General features: G+C 43.0%; 1 protein-coding gene across 1 annotated transcript; it reads right to left on the bottom strand.

The window, feature by feature from the left end:
- col9a2 (procollagen, type IX, alpha 2) lies at positions 1-18,693 on the bottom strand. The gene is made up of 32 exons (XM_031726202.2): positions 18,381-18,693; positions 17,167-17,241; positions 16,325-16,360; positions 16,155-16,217; positions 14,644-14,697; positions 14,259-14,294; positions 11,866-11,889; positions 11,683-11,736; positions 11,535-11,588; positions 9,971-10,021; positions 9,814-9,870; positions 9,671-9,724; positions 8,185-8,238; positions 8,013-8,066; positions 7,471-7,524; positions 7,302-7,355; positions 7,088-7,141; positions 6,935-6,988; positions 6,775-6,828; positions 5,968-6,012; positions 5,430-5,483; positions 4,883-4,936; positions 4,758-4,811; positions 4,597-4,668; positions 4,270-4,305; positions 4,120-4,164; positions 3,613-3,645; positions 3,262-3,408; positions 3,113-3,167; positions 2,839-3,027; positions 2,668-2,745; positions 1-1,371 (listed from the first exon to the last, which is right to left on the bottom strand). The coding sequence occupies exons 1-32, from the start codon at positions 18,450-18,452 to the stop codon at positions 1,166-1,168; spliced, it is 2,076 nt and encodes a 691-aa protein (XP_031582062.2). The 5' UTR covers positions 18,453-18,693; the 3' UTR covers positions 1-1,165.
- Between the last annotated feature and the right edge of the window lie 1,589 nt (positions 18,694-20,282).

Here is a 20,282-nt window from a genome sequence, read left to right as displayed (position 1 = left end):
TCTTAGAAAAGGTTCCTCTTTATTAGTCTGGGATTGCCTGAACAGCCAGCAAACAACTTTATTTATTTTTTTACAGATGATTATATATAAAGAACAATAAATAGCTTCTTTTGATGAAAATAAGTCGTCGTTAAAGCACTGACCTCCCATGGAAAGTTGACAGTGGCACAGAAAGCACATTAGGACTGTTAACTGATTTGCTCTGAGGAGGAGTCATTATTTCTGTAGGAACTCCTTATTACTCACTGATTTCATTAACACAGGATTTTTGTTGGTGCATATCGTAACCCATTCCTTTTCCTCTACATAATAATCAACACACATTTACAAAGATTTACAGCACTGCATTGTGGGAGATGGGAGTGCCCATTGGGATATGCTGTTGCCAGGCAACAAGAAGAAGAGATAAAGCTAGTCGTTAGTTTCTAAAACGAGACTTGGGTTGAAAGCGGGGGATTGGGAAGGGAGGGCAGTGTACACATGAGGTAAATCAGGGATCTCACTCAAGCCTACGAATGAAAAAGACTACATTTTACAATGCGGTACAGTACTGAGTGGAAACTGGGGCTGCAATCATTTATTAGTCAGGTTTACGGGGTACACTTTTAAGGCAACGGGTGTGATGTTGCAAAAGAGGCAGGTTGTTAAAACTTCAAAACATTCCTCTGACAAAATATTGCATATGGAAAAAAAAAGCATTTAAAGTGACCAAACAAGGAAAAAGCATCCTTCACCACATTTGGTTTAGCTCCTTTCAGCTCATAGACGCTTTGTGTTGGTGAGAGACCAAAAAAAAGAGATGTAATATAAAATCTGTTCCTCTTTCACTGCTTGAGCAGGACTGGGATATTTGGACGGCGCTGACACCGACATCCAAAAAAAACACTTGAGATTTCAGACGGATGTGGGTGGCTGTGAGCTGCTGTTGTCATGGTGATGTGGAGGATTAAGATCATGATGTCCCACCAGTCAAAACTTCAGGTTGTCAGTTCTAGGAAGGAGCGGTGGGGGGGGGCTACACATGCAGTCAATGTACTATTATTGTCCCCCCCCACCTCTCGTTCTTGATGTTGCCCGGCTTGAGAAGAGTGGTCTCTCGCCTTTTTTCCTTGCCTCGCTCCCTCTCTCCCAGGTGCTGTGATCTGCTTATGGGGAGACGGGGCCTCTAAACATTGGGTCCTTTGATCGTTCCCGCCTCCTGTAGTCTCGGTGAGGTGTAAGCAGACGCGGCCAGGCACATCGCTGCCTCGCAGAATCCCGGGAGACCCGGCGGACCCGACTTACCGGGGCGACCGGCCTCTCCAGGTGTTCCCTGAGGTCCTCTCTCTCCGGGCCTACCGTCCCGAGCCACTCCATCGATACCGGGGGGGCCTGCAGAGTGACAGAGTTTAACATCAAATGGGATTTAGCTGATTTCGAGGGGTCAAAAAGATTAACTGCACCAAATTTCATTCTAAGAGTTGAAAACCCCATTCTGGACTTGGATTACATGTGTGTACTGTATGCATGCATATATTTAAGTTGTGTGCATGTGTGCACACAGAAGTGTGAGTGTGTTTCCCTGTATTTGAATTAGCGTGTGCTGTTGCAAGCCTATTACATTCTCATTCAAGAGCATCTGTTAAATTACTGGAGTTAATGATGCCTTTAAAATGCCTTTCAGCAGGCTCTCCTGTGGAGAGAGCAGTAATGCCAGGTCCTTCAGTTGCTTGCAGTACCTTTCTTCTTCTTCTTATCTGTGTTCATGAAAAAAACTTTGCGGAAGGACTACTACAGTGCCCCAAGAAAAGCTAGGTTGAATGTAGGCAAAGTGCAATTGAGACACACTCTGTGAGTAAACGTTGATGTACATGTGACTTAAATGTCCACTGAAGCTTCTCTTTTTCTTTAGAGATCAACAAAATCCATGTGGAGGGATGAAGAGACACATCTGAGCTCATACACATGTTCTGACTTTACTGCATTTGATTGTATTGCTGTGTCACATGCACACTGCACTTTTTTTAAAGGCTGTCCAGAATCTTAACATTTCTTGATTTCACAAGTGAATCCATTGTTAGGTACGTTTATGCAGCAGCTGTGTTGACTTCTGGCCCAGTCACTAGAATATTACTATTCAAAAATTCTCCATCCCTCTGGCACTCCCACTTGCATCTTAAAATTTGAACATGAGAGTATGCTGTAAACAAGAAGTTTTTTTGTTTGTTTTTTTTTATAAGAAAGTTTTAGGTGGCAGTGTCACTAGATTTTGTGGTTCTGCCCCCAGATTGCAGTGACAGTGAGTAGTATGTGATTTGCAAAGAATCAGTATTTTAGTGGCATTCTGCTGCAGCCCAGCCATGATGGAGGTGGAATTACACAGATTTGACAGATCCTGTGATTTCATTTAACTTCCCTCAGCTTAACACAACTTAACTCCTTATAAAAGTGTGTTTTTCCTCCCCACTGTCGCCAAGTGCATGTTCATGGGGGGTTGTCTGATTGTCAGGGTTTTCTCTGTATTATTGGAGGGTCTTTAACCCTATAATATAAAGTGCCCTGAGCTGACAGTGTTTGTGATTTAAAACTTCATAAAATAAACTGGATTGAATCAAATTGAACTGAATTGCCTAGGAATATGCACAAAATCTTACCTTACAAATTCATTTAGAAGGCTTCAGGTCTTACCTTGTATTCCTGGAGCTCCTGGTGGACCTGGGTGAGGTCTACCTGGATCTCCTCTCTCTCCCTTTGGACCTCTTTTTCCTGAGGTAGATGAAAGAACAAAAAGGCGTTTAATGCCTAAGAAGTTAAACTTCAGATATTCCAATATGCAAAAGTACTAATGTTTAGTTTTACCCTTAAGCCCTGTGTTTCCAATTTGCCCAGGTGCTCCAATAATGCCGGGGATGCCGCGGGCACCAGATAAGCCATGTGGTCCCTGAGGCCCAGGTGCCCCTGGAGGTCCAGGGGGTCCAGGAGGCCCCATTACACCTGCACCACCAAGCACAGCCCTCTTGGCGCTTACTGCCACGGCCGCTAGCCTCTCTGTAACGGAAGAGAGGGCATCATCATTTTGATTAACTGGTCTTTGATGATTGCTCAGGAGATTAAAGCAGGTCTAGATGCTCACCCTGCATCATCTTCAGCACAACCTCAACAATATGTTGGTCAGATGCATCACGTCCCTGGAGAGAGGAGGAGAACACTGAGCACTGACTAAACACTGCTTGGTGTTCTGTCTGTATATGTGTCTTTGATTAAGAGTGGAACTGGACTCACTGATGGTCCCTGAATGCCCGGCATACCGGGTACTCCTCGTTCTCCATTAAGCCCCCTAGGACCGGGCAGCCCCGGTGGTCCCTGGTCTCCTGGTTTGCCAGGATCTCCAGTGGGTCCATTGTGTCCAGTGTCACCCCTGATTCCTTGCTGTGAGGAAAAAAGAGAATCGATCCAGTGAGGCCCAACACATCATGAATAATGAGAATTAACTCTTATAATTAATACCATAGGCTTTGGGTTACAGAGTTAAAGGTCAGGGTTGGCTTATAGAAAGGTGGCAATGAGTAGGGAAAGAATGAAGCAAAACAAGTCCATCCAAGCAGTCAGATTTCCACTCGTTGCAATTCTCACCTGTCCTTTGGGCCCAGGTTCGCCAGACAAACCCTGTCACAGCAAAGACAGAAAGTCATTTTCCCCATTCATCATTTCCATCCATCATTTGCGCCTCGGAGACACTCACTGAGCAATAATTCAAGGATGAATATTGTAAATGAACATCTAAAAATGCAGCTTCAAAGACCCAAATGTGCATCACTGCTTCACTGTCATGTAAATAGCTTATTTGCCATCTGGATTATAATGGGGATTTGTATGCAAATTTGAAAAAAACAGACATCCTGTTCTTCTTCTTAACTTTGGTAACGCTTCCAACATTTTCTTGTATATAACTGTCTGCTTTGATGCCTCCAGAACCAAATGTCTAAACCTTTTTTTTTATCTAAAGCCTAAAAGTTGCATTTATTTATTTCCTTTTCCTTTTCAAACTTGGAAACTTTTTGTGGTCCTTATGGCAACAAAAACCACCAACAACTTTAAAGCAGCTTTAGTCTGTGCTGGAACAAATGTACACGTTTTTACCTTTTCGCCTTTTTCGCCGGCCAATCCCTCGACTCCGGGGTCACCCTAAAAGCGACAGAGAGGTAACGAAGAATAAGGGGAACGAAAAGGCTCTTGAAAGTATTCTTAAGTACGGAGCCAGTGGTGCAGTTTAAAAGAGGTGCTACTCACAATGCCCCCCTTTGACCCGACTTTTCCTTGGAAGCCCTGGCAGGAGAGACGGAGTAAATGTAAATGTGGACAAATGTAAACTGGATTATCCTCAGAAAAACAAGGATTCAGTACTGATTGAAACCAGCGACACCAGAGACCACAAACTAAGAAAGATGTTGCCTCATTTCTAAAACAAGGAACATGATTATGCCTAGATTATCATTTATATTGCTTCACTCATTCAAGGGTTTCACTGTGGGGGGTTCGCTTTGACTTCTATTATTGAGTAAACACTGCCCCCAATGTGCAGCTTTGTGTAACTGCATTATCACAAAGCCCACAGACCTTGTCTCCCTTTGTTCCACTGAGACCCTGGGCACCAGGCACACCGATGGGCCCTCTCTCTCCTTTGCTTCCCTGTGAGGAGAAAACAGAGGCTCTGCTGCAGGATGTGTTTGAAGTAAAGAGCACGTTATGAAGTGTGAAAAAGACACGGTGCAGCTTACAGGCTTGCCGGCTGCTCCCTGTGGCCCAACTGGTCCTCGCTCCCCTCTGTCGCCCTGCGGACATCAGGTGAGGTGAGTAAGCAGCAGCTGCCACTAGTGTTTTAATGTGATATTCAGGTTTGTACCTTAGGTCCAGGGATTCCTTGCATACCAGGCTCACCAGGAATACCAGGCTCACCCTGAGAAAGTGAGAAAGTGCAATTATTTGCTACATGCTATAGCTTTTAACTGTTTTTCTACTTTGCTATACCATCCAGAGTAAGCATGTGGGTAGACAACAGGTTAGTACCTCTGGATGGCATTACTTTGGCCTCCAGTAACACTGTGAGGAATATTAGCCAGGATATATCCCTCAGTGTGCATATTAAACACTACATGAATGTCTCAAAGACATAAGGGCCCGGATGACCTCTAATTTCCTGTCTCCCTCTACTCTCTTCTTTCCCCCTCCCCCCTAACTGGTCACGACAGATGGTCTTCTGGTTCCGTTGGAGATTTTGTCGCGTTAAATGTGAGTTTTTCATTCCCTCTGTTGCCAAGTGCTTGCTCAGAGAGTCTTTAAATTACAATATAAAGTCTGTTGAGGCGACTGTTGTTGCGATTTGGTGCTATACAAACCCCCCCCCTGAAATTCAAATTGAACACAAAGGAAAGAAACAATCACATGTTTACCAAAGGTCCAGGGGGCCCAGGCAAGCCGACATGACCTCTAGGTCCAGGTTCCCCCTAGAAAGAGAATATTATAAAAGAAAGGCACACATTACAAGTACATGAAAACCTGTTATGCTCATTTCTAATGCCACATTTTTTTATTCATGGACTCTACTAGAGAAAATGTACACGATTCAAAGTCCACCATTGTCCTTATTTGTCATATACTGGGGAGGGCGGGGGGGTTAAATCTTCTTAGTTCATCCAGAGTCTGAAACAAGTTGTTGTAGTTCTCCTCCCTTTATGCATCTCTCAGACAAAAGATTTAGAAAGCAGGTTGCTGGGGCTTCTCTCCTCACAGGCAGAGCTGTGTGTCTAAAATGGCAATGTTAGCAATATCCACTCTCACTGACATACGGAGACGAGAGTGTCTCCCTGTGTCTGGAAACTTGGTGTTTAGAGGAGTCTGAAGCCTGAGCTTTTGGCTCAAAGGGGATTCATGTACATACCCCGGGCTGCATTATCTGAAACTTGTAGTATGAACATGTAGAAGGCATACCTTTGCTCCAGGTCCACCTTTTGCTCCTGGGCTGCCAGGTAATCCCTGAAGATGGAATAAAGAATGCTGAAAACAGTCCTAATCAAAACTACATATCTGCACATCAGACACGTTTCAGGAAAGCAAGCGTGAAATGCACATGGCTACGTAGGCGTCGACAGTTGGCGGTAATAATGCAGTTTGATATAATGATAATGATAAAAATAGGCTTGTGGTGTGATTGCCACAGTTGTAGACCTTGCATTGATTTTATGTGTGTGTGTGTGTGTGTGTGTGTGTGTGTGTGTGTGTGTGTGTGTGTGCTGTATCACAGTTTGACATAAAGCAGGCTAAGTTGCAGTGTATGAGTTTTAGGGAGTGTTAGTGTCACTGCAGTGACCGCGTAGCATCTCATGCAGTGCACATCTCAAGCTCCATTACCCGTTAGTCAGAACGGCGCGCGCACAAACACACACTTATGTCTACCCACTGGTCTGATTGTGATAAATTGCTTGCGGTTGAAGAGAGAATGCTATTTTCAAGGTGCTTTTTATTCTAAAGCAGCATGGGTCACGGGGTCACTGTTAACCTGGATGACTGCCCAGAAAACAAAACACGCCGAAATTTTACACGCTGCTTCAAGCTGGTTTCCCTTGTCTGTGTTCCGGCTTTGTTGAATTCAAGAGAAGAACAGATTGCCCTTCTACGTGGTCTGAGTGACAATGACTGTTTACTGGTTTATTTGCATGTGCTTTTTTTTTTTTTTTAGTGGCGTTGTCGAACAGTTCTCCGACAAAACGCGCACGCCCCCGTCGAATGATCACTCACCGCTGCTCCCTGAGGACCAGGAGGACCGGGCATCCCGGCCTGACCGGGGCCACCCTGCATAAATGAGAGCAGAAGAAGAATAAATTAATGTTTTTGGGTTGCTTTTTTTTTTACCTCCGATTGAAGTTACTCATCATTATCACTGCTGGCACACGCTTACCTTGATTCCAGGAATGCCAGGTGTGCCATCTTTTCCATCAATACCCGGCAGACCCTGAAAAAGCAGGCAGATGAGTCAGTGGACTTCATTTGGCACACCTTGCCAAGCACCTCCACAACTGTGGCCTGAAAAAACAAAAGTGCGTTCACTCACATTCTCTCCCTTTTTGCCAACTGCACCCTGTGGGCCCTGGATACCTCGGCTGCCCTGCAGAAGATAAACAAATCAGCCTCAGTAGAGCCACGGTGCACATCAGTATCGCTGCCTCCATTCAAGCTCTGAAATAGATTTTTTTTTTTTTTTTTTTTACACAAACCACTGCCTTGACAAAAAAACTTTCAGGGAAACCACTACAAGAGTCACCCACTTTGTCTCCTTTATCGCCTGGCTCTCCAGGTGGTCCACGAGGTCCTTCCTCACCCTGAAAAGAAAAGAGCAGACTCCCAGTTGCCTTAGTGCATTCAGTGTGTGAATATACCTCTTTATATGAGTAGCTGAATTTGTATTTGTGTGTCTTTAAGTGTGTGCCATCTTACAGGTGGCCCAGGAGGTCCTACTGGTCCGCCGATGCCCTTGTACCCACGAGGGCCCTGAGGGAAAACAACGAAGTGCCATCAATCTGTTCGGATCAGAGAGGGAGCTAAGTCGCGGTAGCCTACCACTCATTGTGATAAGGGGATAATTAGAGCTTAACTCACTTCTTTAATGGGAGCTACACAGAGAGCCAGGCACTCTTGCTTTGGCACTAAGCCGGGGTGCTAACTTGGCTAACGTGGCTAATGTTAACAGTAAGACGGATGGCTACAGCGGATCATTAACTACAGATGGAGGCACCGTGGACCCAGACAACCCCAACTCATTAGAGAGGGAGAGAGATTTGTGTTAGCATCATTTCCATATGTCCCCATTGCTGGTAATGGATGATGTTTGTAGAGTGGGGGCAAGTCTGGCTGTGCCTCCTTGGTGCTCATCTAAGAATGAGAGCAGCCTTGTACTCAGAGAGAGAGAAAGAGGGAGAAAAACAAAAAGCCAATACGCTTTTTTTATGTGACTGCGATAAACTGACTGGAGTACTCACTGGTTCTCCTTTGGGACCCATCATTCCTGGATAACCACTCAGACCCATGGGACCCTTAGAAGAGAGGCAAACTATGGTAAGACAGACACCCTTGTCCACAAGAAATGGCTATTTGAGATGATACTATGTAGATTATAATATGAAAATGATAAATATTCAATTATCAGCATACCGAAGGTCCTGGGATGCCCTGCTCCCCAGAGATACCAACTTCTCCCTTGGGGCCCTGATGAAGAACAAAAAAAAGATTAATAATAATCAGTATGTGCTTCACCCTGTAGCACACATGCCTGGAAGCAATTGTGAAACCTTCAAAAACGTTTAACCAAGCCACAGATTTCATTTAGTTTTGTCTCTATATGTTTGACTTCAGCAAACATTCACCTAAAAATCTAATTGAAACCAGTTTCTGATGTTTGCATGTTTGGTGTGTGAGTGGTTTTGGGGCCTATCGATGAACCGCAGCCTGCTCACACCATCCTCTGGTGGTCTTCAGCACCTGAAGCAATTCAATCAGTGCATAATGGGTTTGCCAAGACTTTTAAAGGGGCGAAAACGAAGGCTCGATGGAACTCTTGTGCCGGGATAAGTCGGGATAAGCTTAGCATAAAGACTGAAATCTTGGGAAAACAGGGAATAATAGTCAAAGAGCCAATTGTTACTCCCCGAAAGCACGACTTGTTTTTGCATATCCAGAAGGCCACGGATTAAACAAACATAATCAGGGAGATTTTCGCGTTACTGGGAGGATTTAGGAACTCTAGTGCCCAGCTAGACGCTCAGCTCAACAATAAGCTAAGCTGGCCTAATTGTTTCCCTGCTGAAGTTACACACTTTTCATCAACACTCAGTTTAGCCTGAGCAGTCTATTAGCCTGCCCTTTGAATGATGCGAGCCCTGAACTGGACACTTCAAACCATTTGTTTATGTGCCAATAAAGAAATATTATTTTTGCTGGGGTTCCAGGTTCTTGCTCGCCACCCTCAACAGGTTCATTAAGTTCTTGGTTTTTTTTTTCGCACTTTAAAGATAAATCTGATAGTCTTACTCCATCTTTGGTATCACGTGGGCATCAGTGATACAGCAAATCCTGTTGGTATCCATTTAAACAACTGGTGAGGATGTAAACAGCTTTCATTGTGTTTTAGAAAAAAAGAGAGCAACATTGAGCCAGGCAGCTCCTTTAAAATACTGGTCGGCCTGGGAGGAGCGGTTGCTTGATGCGTTGAGTGTTTTGAGCATCTAAAGCAAGCGCTGCCAGAAAGCTCCTTGTGTGGGAAGATCAGAGGCTAATTCCTGGGGCTTGGCTAGCCGCTCCCTTGGAGCCCACAGTGTGCTCATTAGCTCTGCTTAATACAGCGAGGTGAGAGGCCCGCGCTAACTCTGACTCTCTCATCCAACTCTTCATGTACCTGGCTCCTCACCACCCCTTTCATCTGGCTTGCTGCGTGCTAACTCCAGAGCCAGGGCCAGGCCTGACTAATCGCAGCCAGATTAATGCCAGTCATGTGCCTCAGGGGGCTTCATTAGAGCTAATCCTTGCCTCCCCTTGGTCCTGTACGGTGGGTGAGTGTGCAAAAGCGACTGTACGGCATGAACACGTATGGGTGTCTGAGTACACGCGCATATCCTCTCAAGCGGAGATTGTAGCAGCTCACCGGTCTTCCAATGCTGCCAGGATCTCCGAGAGCACCGGCACGTCCTTTGTGTCCCTAGAGGGGCAACAATTAGTCAGGATGGTGTCATAATAATTTGGTAATGCGAAACGATCACTGATGCCTGAAACAGACAGATTACTCACCTTGACTCCCTGCAGTCCCTGCGGGCCTTTAGGTCCTGCTGGGCAGTTGAGAGGACACTGGGAAGAGATAGTGAAAAGAATATGCAGTGTATGGGTTATGAAATGTGAAGTTGTGTCAGAATAGATTTGCAAGAGGGGAGGAATCTTAAGATCTTACCTCGAAATCTGCACTACCCTCTTCTCCAACAATAAACTTGCCTGGAGGACCCTAAGCAGACAGACAGATACATGGATGAGCAAAGTCACCCAGTCACAGTTGGCAGACAGTTGCGTCTACCACCCTTCCAAGCTGAGCCAGCACTCTCTCCCTCTTTCACTCCATCTATTTCTCCCTCCATTTTTCCCCCTCTCTGTTTATAGATTGAGTTAGAAAGTTAAAGTATCTCTACAGGTGCTGATGTATTTCTGCAACAGCCAGATGAGACAGCCCACTGATCTAATGGGGGTTTATTTACCCTAGGACAGCACTAAAGCTAAACAAATACACTCCCCTGGGCTGGGAACATCACTCTCAATGAAGCACCCCCCTCCCCTCCTTGGAATCAGAGAGATGCACACAGGAGAGTTCATACGCCGCTGGAAAATGACTTAAAAGCATACCTCTTAAAACTGTTTTTGGTGCATCACCACTTAGTGTCTGTTGGGACTTGTTCAAGCAGCAGTCATCTCTGGCTGCGCTTGGTGTTTTGTTACCATTCGACGCATTAAAAACACACACGCACACATTAACCGTGTGGTGGATAGAGCACGCATTTAGCATGGCATCAGCAGTATGTCCTTGCCTGTGATCCTATTCAGTCATTTCAGTCAGCAACAATTAGACTGATGGAAATGTACGCTTGATTAAGCCTAATGAACTCCCGGTAGCTTATTTATTAAGTTTTTACAGCCGATCTCACCAGTCTCAGTGCCTTCATCTATTGTTTACTGTGACATCCTTTCTGTGGATTGACTTTGAGTACATTCAAGCAGCGCTTTGGTGCTTATGTGTAATGGAATTGGGATGAGGCAGTGACGTTGTGAATGTTTGCCCTCTAGAGCGCTATAAACTGTTCTGCAAGTAAATAATACATTGATAAAATCATTCATGTTCAAACAGGTATTATTTTATATGTTAATGTAACATTTACTAATATCAGCCTAAAAAGAATGTTTTTATCTTTGCTGCATCTGCACTATTTGTATCTGGAACCTCACCACATATGCTAAGGAGGCCTAACAGCATATAGCGTAGCAGCAAGACCAGAGCAGGCATCAATAATAGAGAACGTGACGCTGAATAAGTCAGAAAGTAGCATGAAATAGAGGCGCTACTGTAGAAGTAGACGTTAGGCCCAAAGCGGCTTGCAGAAGCAGCACCAACTGTATGCAGGCGGGAGCAGCTTAAATAGCATGCCCTACATCAGACTTGCTAATAGGATGCACAGGTGAGCATCAGCTGATGTGGCAGGCACTGAGACCAGCTGACATGCTGAGATTGCTGTCTGAAGCAATGCTTCAGTTAATGGTCGTTGCTTATGCTATCTTTCCATATTTCTACCTGCTTAATGGATCTACAGCAACAAGGAAATCTACATATTATGATACAGTAGTTTATGTTTGTTTTGTTTTTTAAACAGGCTTTTTAAAAGATGGTTTGGGGTTTAACTCGAGGATCTTTGTGACACTGAGTCAGAAAGACACATTACAATCCATAAGATTTCTCCTTGATGGACAATTACCGGCTTGCCCGGAGGTCCAGGAAGTCCTGGAGGTCCCGGTGGTCCAAGGATACCCTAAATGTTTGTGAGGAGAGAGAGAAATTGTGACTTAGAGCTTCTGAGAAGTTACAAAGGCCCCCATAATAAACCGAAGCTGGAGTTTTGTTACCTTTGGTCCAGTTGGTCCGATCTCACCAGGGAGACCAATTGGCCCTGGAATACCCTATACAGGACAGTTATGTTAGTGAGCGTGACAAACAAAATGATATGTACTTATCCCACCAGAGACAAATTATTGCCACGCTTTAAAGAGTTGAAGGCATAACTGCACAATACCAGAGAAGCTACTTACAGCCAGTCCTGGAAGGCCAGGTCCCTGTGTGGACAAAAGTGACAAGGGGTTAAATTACTGTGTAACAAGTGGAACCAATCCATCAGAGTATCAATTAATGTTTCCAAAAGCCAATTAAAAACAAATGCAGGAATTCAGTAATGCATGTGTACAGTGTCAGTGCAGGTTAAATAGTGCTCAGGAACAAAGACACAGAACACAATCAGTCTGTGTTTGCTGTGTCTTTTGCTTGGAATTAATTATAAACAAAGTAATTAAGTAAGTAAGCCTTCTTGGAGGAAGAACAGCCCACAGGGCTGGATCTCCTGTCTGTGGAGCGTTAGACAGCTGGGTGTACAGCACAGCCCCCAGACAGTACGCCTGTTAACGCTAAATAACGGATTAACTAATAGTGTTGTGCTCAAGCATGACATTGAATGACTCTGGACTTACAAAGATTGTGCGATAGATGGACATCGAGCACCACCTAGTGGCGAAAGATTATGCTACAGCTGATGCTTCATGGTCGCTTGTGTGGAATGGCTGAATCTAATGACAATATGGAGTGTGACTCCTTTATTAAGGATTGCATATAGAGATCAGGCTCATGTCAGCTGCAGAAATCTTACAGCACATTTGGATAAACTGAACCCAAAATAGGGCACAGCTGGTCAGGCATTCAAGCATGACCAAAAAGGCACTAAGGAGGTTGCCTTAAAAAACCAGCTGCGTTCCAATATGTTTGTTAGAGAACTGAGCAGGCTCAAAAAGAATGCCTAATTCAGTCAATCATAACTCATTTCTTAAGTATCCCGAGAGCCCTATGAGATAATGTTAGCCAATTAGTCATGCATCATTTTATATTAATATACAGAGAACACATTTACTCAAGCACTGAACTTCAATACAGACTTACATGAATGGACTTGTATATTATAAAACTATTCTATTCCAATCTCTGTCTGATAGTTATGTTCTCGGGGAATTTCCAGGTTTCAAACTGCTTACTGGATCTACAACAACAAGATCCAGTAAGCAGTTAGAAATCAGTTAGACAGCCAGATATTGCACGTCTCTCGAATACATGCGTAACAGATTAAATAGAGATATTACAAAAAAGTGTTATCCAAACATTTTGACTGAAGGTTCCTGGCAGTAAATTGCATGGCTGCCTCATAAAATAATATAAGAGATGAGTTGTTTCCTTTCCATCACGGGGTAGTGTTTCGAATGGTGCCAATCATAATACATATTAAATACTGGGTATCACTTATTCATCACTCAGAGTAACTGAACAGAAAAAAATGAAATGAATGATATATAGGAGGAGATATTTGGGCTTTGCACAAAACTAGTGGCAGAGCAACCTCTGAAGGCCAAAAACTGCAGTTTCTCACACGACCACTTAAAGCAAGCCAGCCCTCGTGGACTCCCATGTTAAAATATTTCTGTGACATAATCGGCAACATAATTGTGGCTGGCCTCGTCGATTCCTCCTGTGCATTTCTGGCTACTATTTCAACACATTTTCTGAATGAATCAGTGAGAGTATAATAATCATTTCCTCATTATAAGATGATAATCATAGCCTCCATATATGGAATTACAGATGTCAACAAATCCTAAAGGGAGATCGCTGAAATTATTGGAATCAGTGTGAAGAATCGGAAAAACACGAGGACCACAACAAAGAGCGGGAAGCCATGAAGGGAAAAAAAACACCAAGATGTGACCACAAGTTAATTAATATATAATGCCCAATGTTGCAAGCTGGCAATGGCCACTTAAGCAGATTATATCTGCTTTACAAACATTTCCCACGGCAACATAAATAAGCTTCAAGGGGTTAGCTATTCAGTTTCTCTTTGAATAGGCTGAGTCTTAATACCTGGAATTGGCATTGTGTTTTCCCACAGTGAATTAGAAATGCACCTGTTAACTACACAGAGTCACGAGTCCCTATCTGCTACTCTGTCTGTCCAAAACAAAAAGGAGAAATGGTTTCATAGGATGGGAAAGTCAAAACCTCAGGGTTTGCCTCTTACCTGTATTTAATTTTATTTAATTTAACAACGGTACAGTACTCTGTTTTTGGTAACCATTGCCCTTGATGTAAATATGTAAACATTGTGTATGTTTCTGTTCTGTGTCTTGTGTACTGTTTGTTTGTATATGTGTCTTTCTTGCTTCTGTTACATCCAAATTTCCCCTTGTGGGACAATTAAAGGATTATTCTATTCTATTCTTGTAAAATGCAAAGAAATAAGTGATGGTGTCTGTTTGTTGTGGACAGTTTATGATGCTACATTGTAACTTCAGTTGTCTTAAAACTAGAGTTGACATTTTGTATATTAAGTTCTTTTAAAACGTTTACAAAAACTAAAAAAGTGACAGTTTAAAATTGATTTACTCACAGGAGGTCCGGGCTCACCAGTTGGACCTGGTTGACCCTGCAAACAGCAGAAATCAGTAACATATCTGTGGTTGTTAACTGTGGTAATATTACACATATAGATGATAATGACAATATCTTTGTGAAATGAAAACAGCACACCAGGATGAATGAAATAAAGTCCTTAACAAGACAGCGATTCTCACGCTTTCCCCTGCAAGCAGGAGTTCAACGTCATTCTCAACATCACAGTGACAGGACAGAGGGAACATTACCCATTTTATATTTCTATAAGTCTGAGCCTTTCAGAGTATTCCACCAGCAGCACAAACAGATTTCCCACAGAACAGCAGCACAATTGTGGTTTTGCACTAATAATCTTTTTAGGTTAAGGTTTAGACACTTGCCTTTGGTCCAGGTCTCCCGATAGGACCTCGGTCACCCTTCGCTCCAATCAAACCCTGGAGGCAGACAGAAAGGGATGAAATCGGGTAGATGTTCTATGCAGTATATACTGAAAACTGTTACAAATGAAACATAATTAACATCACATGAGGGTTAACCTCACATTTGATCAAAGTTGACATGGTTCAGGTAAGTAATTGGGAAACAAACCTGAGACTGAGATTCCAGGGCAGATTACTGGCTAAACCTCTGAGGAATGCCTGGTTGTGTGTGTGTGTGTGTGTGTGTGTGTGTGTGTGTGTGTGTGTGTGTGTGTGTGTGTGTGTGCATGTTTGTGCTTCTGTTAGCATATGACCGTTTGGCACTGATGCTCAAGTTCCATCTAAAGCAGCAACTCACATTGAAAAAGCTAGGACACAGTTATATACGAGTCTCTGGCTCTGCACGATGGCAGTAGTTAGGACTTGCAATGACATAATAATATGGCTCTTATTTTATAGTTAAAACAAACATACATAAGCAAAAAAAGTAATGTGTAGTATATAGACCAGATTAAACGTCATCAACACCTACTAATATTCTAAGCTCTCATGTAAACTGATCTATTCCGATGACAACTGGACAAACTCCACTCTCGATAGGTTTCATGTTCTCTGTGGAAAGCTGGGAAAAAACCTGGTGTAAATATGTAGGAAAAAAATAATAATATTAACTAGCCCCTTTCACTGTTAAAACAGATGCCTGGGTAAGAAAATGAATAATCTGTGAGGTACAACAGAATCAAGAAGCTTTCTGGGGTTTTTTACAGACCACTTGTAGAGCGTATTTTATTATCTAGTCATATTTTAGTGTGATGTGGTTGCATGGAGGTAAATATATTAAAAGCAAAGAAGAGGGATTGGGTTGTGAAATGTAGTCCTAAAACTTCTGGTAATAGCTTTGAACCTGATATCCTGGCTACAAAACACTGACCTCTGGGTGCTCAGACTGCGCTATCACAAACATAGCATGTTGTAAAGATCATCCAGGATATAGGACAACAAACAAGACTGAGCCTCTAGTGCAGGGATGTTAAACTTATTTTACATCGCAGGCCACAAACAACCCGCTTTGCTCTTACATGGGCTGGACCCGTGAAGCTCCCCTTTCTGCCAATGTAGAGAAATGTAACTACACATTTAATGAATGAATATCTTAATATAAGAAAAAGAAGCACAATTTCAGCAGTTTGTCTCATTTTTCTTCACGATAAAAAACGCTGCTGTAGTAAATGAAAGAAACCTGTCTGCATGACTCTTTGGCCTTGAGTTGTAACAAGTAAATGCACAAAATTACAGAAATTTATCATTTAATTACTTTGGCATCGTATGAATGGCCATGGGGGAGGTGTTTGTCTGAAGGAAAAGCTGTAAAACTTGTGAAAATATGTTTCAAAATTGAAGTTCAAAATCTGGAAGCAATTTTTAAAATTTTTTCTCCTTTTTTCATTCTCTCTTACACACAGTTTACTTACATCAATGCCATTCTCCCCCGGTGATCCGTCAGGACCTGGTTCTCCTGGCTCTCCCTTTTGCCCCTACAGCAAAAAATATACCGTGCTGCCGTCAAGAAAACCATGTTCAAGTAAATCACAAGTTAAAGTTGCTGCAAAATTAAACTGGCACCGTGACAGTATAGACTTACTGGTGGGCCAGGTGAGCCGGGACGTCCTTTCTCTCCCTGCAGATAGACAAAGGGCATGTGTTAACCCAACTAAACATACAGTATATGACATGGTTACACCTTTGTGTTCACAACTGTATCATATTCATCACCTAAATGCCTTTCACTGCTACGCATCACCTCATAGAAATGAATTTGGGAAGATTTATCACATCGCAAATTTCATGAGACAGCATGTGCCACATAAATATATACTGTACTGAGCACAGAGAGGCCCACGGGCAGATGTTAATCAGTTGCTCCAGTGTTGACATTATAAGCAATCTTTGGATGAACTCTGAAGTGTGTCTACACTGGCTGCGTTTTCTATCAGGCTTTGATCCCACTGTTAAGCCTTTGGATGAGTGAGCAAAGAGTGACAGGTTTAATAACATGCTAGACTGACACCGTTTATTGATAGATAAAGAGCTTTTTAAAAATAGTTTTTTGGCTAAAATGCTAATAAAAAAAAGAGACTTTTTACATTTGATTTGGGGTTGAGCCATAAAGCATGCTATCTCCACACTGCTCTACAGCATCTTCTGTTTCCAACACATTTACACGACTTTGTCTGTTGTTAACCCTTTGAGTAACTCGCACATATCACGTTACTGTGACCCAAACTCAGGTCTGAGGCAAGGATCTCTTCTCAAAGACCCCTCTCTCTGCTGGGAACAGAGCTCTTTTGTGCCAGTGTTTTCATTTGCAGCGCTCTCTGCTGGTACGACTTCAGTACTGCGCTGCACCTCCTGATTTGGTATTTCTCCAGTACAATGAGGAGCTTTGTGGGAAAACCTATTTGGCAAACCTGTGTGGATACTCACATCAATGCCATCTGACCCAGGAGTGCCAGAGGGGCCGGGTGGGCCTGGCGGGCCCGGAGGTCCAGGTGGACCGCTCTGAAACACAGACAGAGAGGAAAAAAGGTCAAACGGCAACATTTATTAATTCACTCTGTGCAGTAGTCTGTGCAACAATCAGGATGCAGTATCATTGTGGAATATATAACTAACAGATCTTAAATATACATTATAATATCGTAGTGGATATTAATTTTCATGGTTTTTTATAAAAAAGAAAACACATTTGATGTATGTTTTATTTTCCCAAATGAGGAAATATAAGCTAACCCTCCATCATACAATCAAATACCGGAGTGGTTATTGCAGGTTAAGGTGGGCAACTCTGAAAGCCGAGTGAGTTTAACATGGAGCATTGTAACAAAAATAACGTGATAAAACTGGCGTCTTTGAGGAGGTAAACACAAAGGATTGAGGAGGAATGTGGGAGGAAGGGCTATGAAACTGGCACTGTTTACCCCCACCCCACCCACCCCCCTCCTTCTCCATCCTACTGCCTGTCTTGAACAACATTTTATTGCAAGAGTCAGTCCATCAAGTGATAAAAGAATAAATCCAACTTTGAATTCTTCAGGTGTTAAAACCCCCAAAACAAAACACAGAGTGATCCTTGAAAACGAAAACTCCTGTAAGTCCAGAAGATAACGTGTAGGTGTCTGTTTGAATAACAGCTTTCACGCTCAGTGGACAAAGTTTGTGTGTCTGTGTCAGTGCACACTGACTTTTTTTTTCTTAAATCTGGCATGGCTGCAAAGATTTGACCCCCAAAAAACTGAAAAAATAAATCCCATCATTCTTGGTTAAATGGTGCTCCTCTTGGCCCCTGTAAAGGTAGCCTAGGTAATGATGAATCCGTGCCTTAAAAAAGAGGGGGCGCCGTGGTTAGAAAGACCTAAGAGTCCATGTACGATAAGGGTGATCCATGAAAGATCCACAAGATAGCTTCCACCCCTGAAAACCATTTTCTTCTACATTCATTCTATAAAAGCTGGGTACTCATCACACTTATATCCTTGCTTCCATGCTGTGGTTATTTAATCCCTTCATCCAGCCCAAGATGGCACGAAACCTACAAGATCACCTCAAGATATCCATAGCTGACTGGACCCTCACCGAGGGCCCTTACCCCCTGAACCCTTGAGCCCCGATCAGGTCTTGAGCTCCTCTGTGCCACTCACCACTTGAGCCAAAGCCAGGCACAAGGTCTGCAGAATAACCCAGGTCTTCAGCAAGGCAGAGAGAGCAGCCATGGTCCCTCTCCCCTGTCTGTCTCTCCTCGGTTCAGCAAATCCTCTCTTCTAGTGCCTCTTTCTGCTCCCTTACTCCTCTCAAGGCCGGCACAGTGCGGAGCTGGTGGAGCAAAGCTGTCCAAGAAGAAGGAGGAGGAGGGGAGGTCGGGGGTGCTGTGTGCACAGCCCACAGGATGGATGGCAAGTTGAGGAGGGTGGGGAGGGAGTAGGGCAAAGAGAGTAAGAGAGGTGTTGTCCAGCCCCCAGTGCTGGCCCCTGGAAGCAGAAGAAAAATTTTCTGTCTCAGGCTCAACAGTGTAAAAACACACACATACACACGTGTAGTTTCTAAAACCCGTTGGGCAGGATTTAACAAACTTCCCAAATTTGGGGGGAGCTGAGCAGTGAATGAAACTGGAGTGTAATCACAAGCATTTCATCAACTTCCTCCCTTATTCACATCTTGCTTTTTGTTTTCTTGCACTGTACTAAAATAACCTTAGAAAAAAATGTAAATGGATGTGATTCAGTGAGTGAGGAGGCACTGGTGACTTTCAAGCTTGTTCACAAAAATGGGTGTCTGCGTCTTCTTTGCTAACAGAAGGAATGAGCGAACACTTCCAAATAATGCACCTGATCACCAAGCAAACAGTCACTTACTGACATCTAGTGGTCATTAAGCAAAGAGCACGTTCGCTCCCACACTAATCCAAAGTGGCCTCTAAAAACAAGCAAAACTGTGAAAAATGACCTCACAGTGACCCCTATAGTACAGATATTTTATTACACCAGCGTTAGCCTCTGTGGCCACTAGATGGCAGCAAAGACACATCAAGAGATGCCAGTGTGCAGGTTTGGTGGCCTCTAAGGTCTCCATCAACGGGGCATTGCATTTGCTGTCATCTGTGATAATAAAGACAGTACCGAGTATGCTGAGAGGAAATGCATTTATTAGTAAATTGAGATCCATTACACTTTGCAGGGGATCTCAACACACCCCTACGAACAATAAATTAGGGAAAACATCTCAGTGGTGGCTTTTGTCCTGGATTTGTTTTTCCCATTTCCATTTGCGAACCTATCACTCGCTAAATCAAAATTAATTGGTATTACATTTTTCATAGTTTACTCAAAGGATTAACTCTAAACTGCGTCATGCTGAAAAAACCCAAAAACCCACCAAAAAACACTATTTAAAAGAATAATTAAAACGCAACACGCAGAAAGCCTAAATTTGAGTGTTTATGTATAATACATTTTACACTTGTATTTTGTATCAAAACAACTTCAATGTCAGCTTTTTTCTTTTAGAAAATAAAGGTATTCAATACAAGAGAAAAAAGGGTTCAACTGGCTTCTTAAGTCAGAAAAGGATTGCAAAATATTACGCGGTTTTGCTCTTTCTGCATTTCATTTGATGCTAATACTGTACATTCATGAAATAAGCCTGATTATTATGAAGATATAATATAAGGTGTGTGCTTTGTGTAGTCCTATCTACACAAAGGCACCAGATCTTCCTTTTTTCAGGGGCTGTGAGCAGGCATTGTGCAGAGAGCAGCCCTCTGCTTCATTATGCCTTTGTGAAGTGTTAACTTCAGTGGCACCTCTCCCACAAATATCTTTAAAAAGTCAATGTCAGCAAAGTTCTGCAAATGAGAAATAGTATTTTCTTGTAATTCCCATGAGTCATTTCCTTCAAGCCGTTGACTGTTGCAACATCAAGTAGGAACTCATTTTAGATGCAATTAATCTGAGAAATACAAAAACTGATTCAAAAGAAGCTCAAATGCGGAATTCAGAGCTTTAGGCTGTAAGAGAGTCAAACTTAGTTTAATGAAAAAAACCTCA

The sequence above is a fragment of the Oreochromis aureus genome, linkage group 22, assembly GCF_013358895.1.
Source record: "Oreochromis aureus strain Israel breed Guangdong linkage group 22, ZZ_aureus, whole genome shotgun sequence".
NCBI classification, from domain to species: domain Eukaryota; kingdom Metazoa; phylum Chordata; class Actinopteri; order Cichliformes; family Cichlidae; genus Oreochromis; species Oreochromis aureus.
The sequence above is the reverse complement of the archived record's forward strand: the minus strand, read 5'-3'. Positions and strand labels throughout refer to the sequence as shown.

Bases quoted from the DNA above. Each gene is read 5' to 3' on its own strand.
- col9a2 (XM_031726202.2), bottom strand. From the start codon at position 18,452: ATGGCTGCTCTCTCTGCCTTGCTGAAGACCTGGGTTATTCTGCAGACC. The intron at 14,698-16,154 runs GTAAGTAAACTG...GTCTGCCTCCAG, and splicing joins CGGGGGAGAATGGCATTGAT to GGTTTGATTGGAGCGAAGGG. The intron at 3,168-3,261 runs GTGAGTCCAGTT...TCCTCTCTCCAG, and splicing joins CGGGCATTCAGGGACCATCA to GGACGTGATGCATCTGACCA.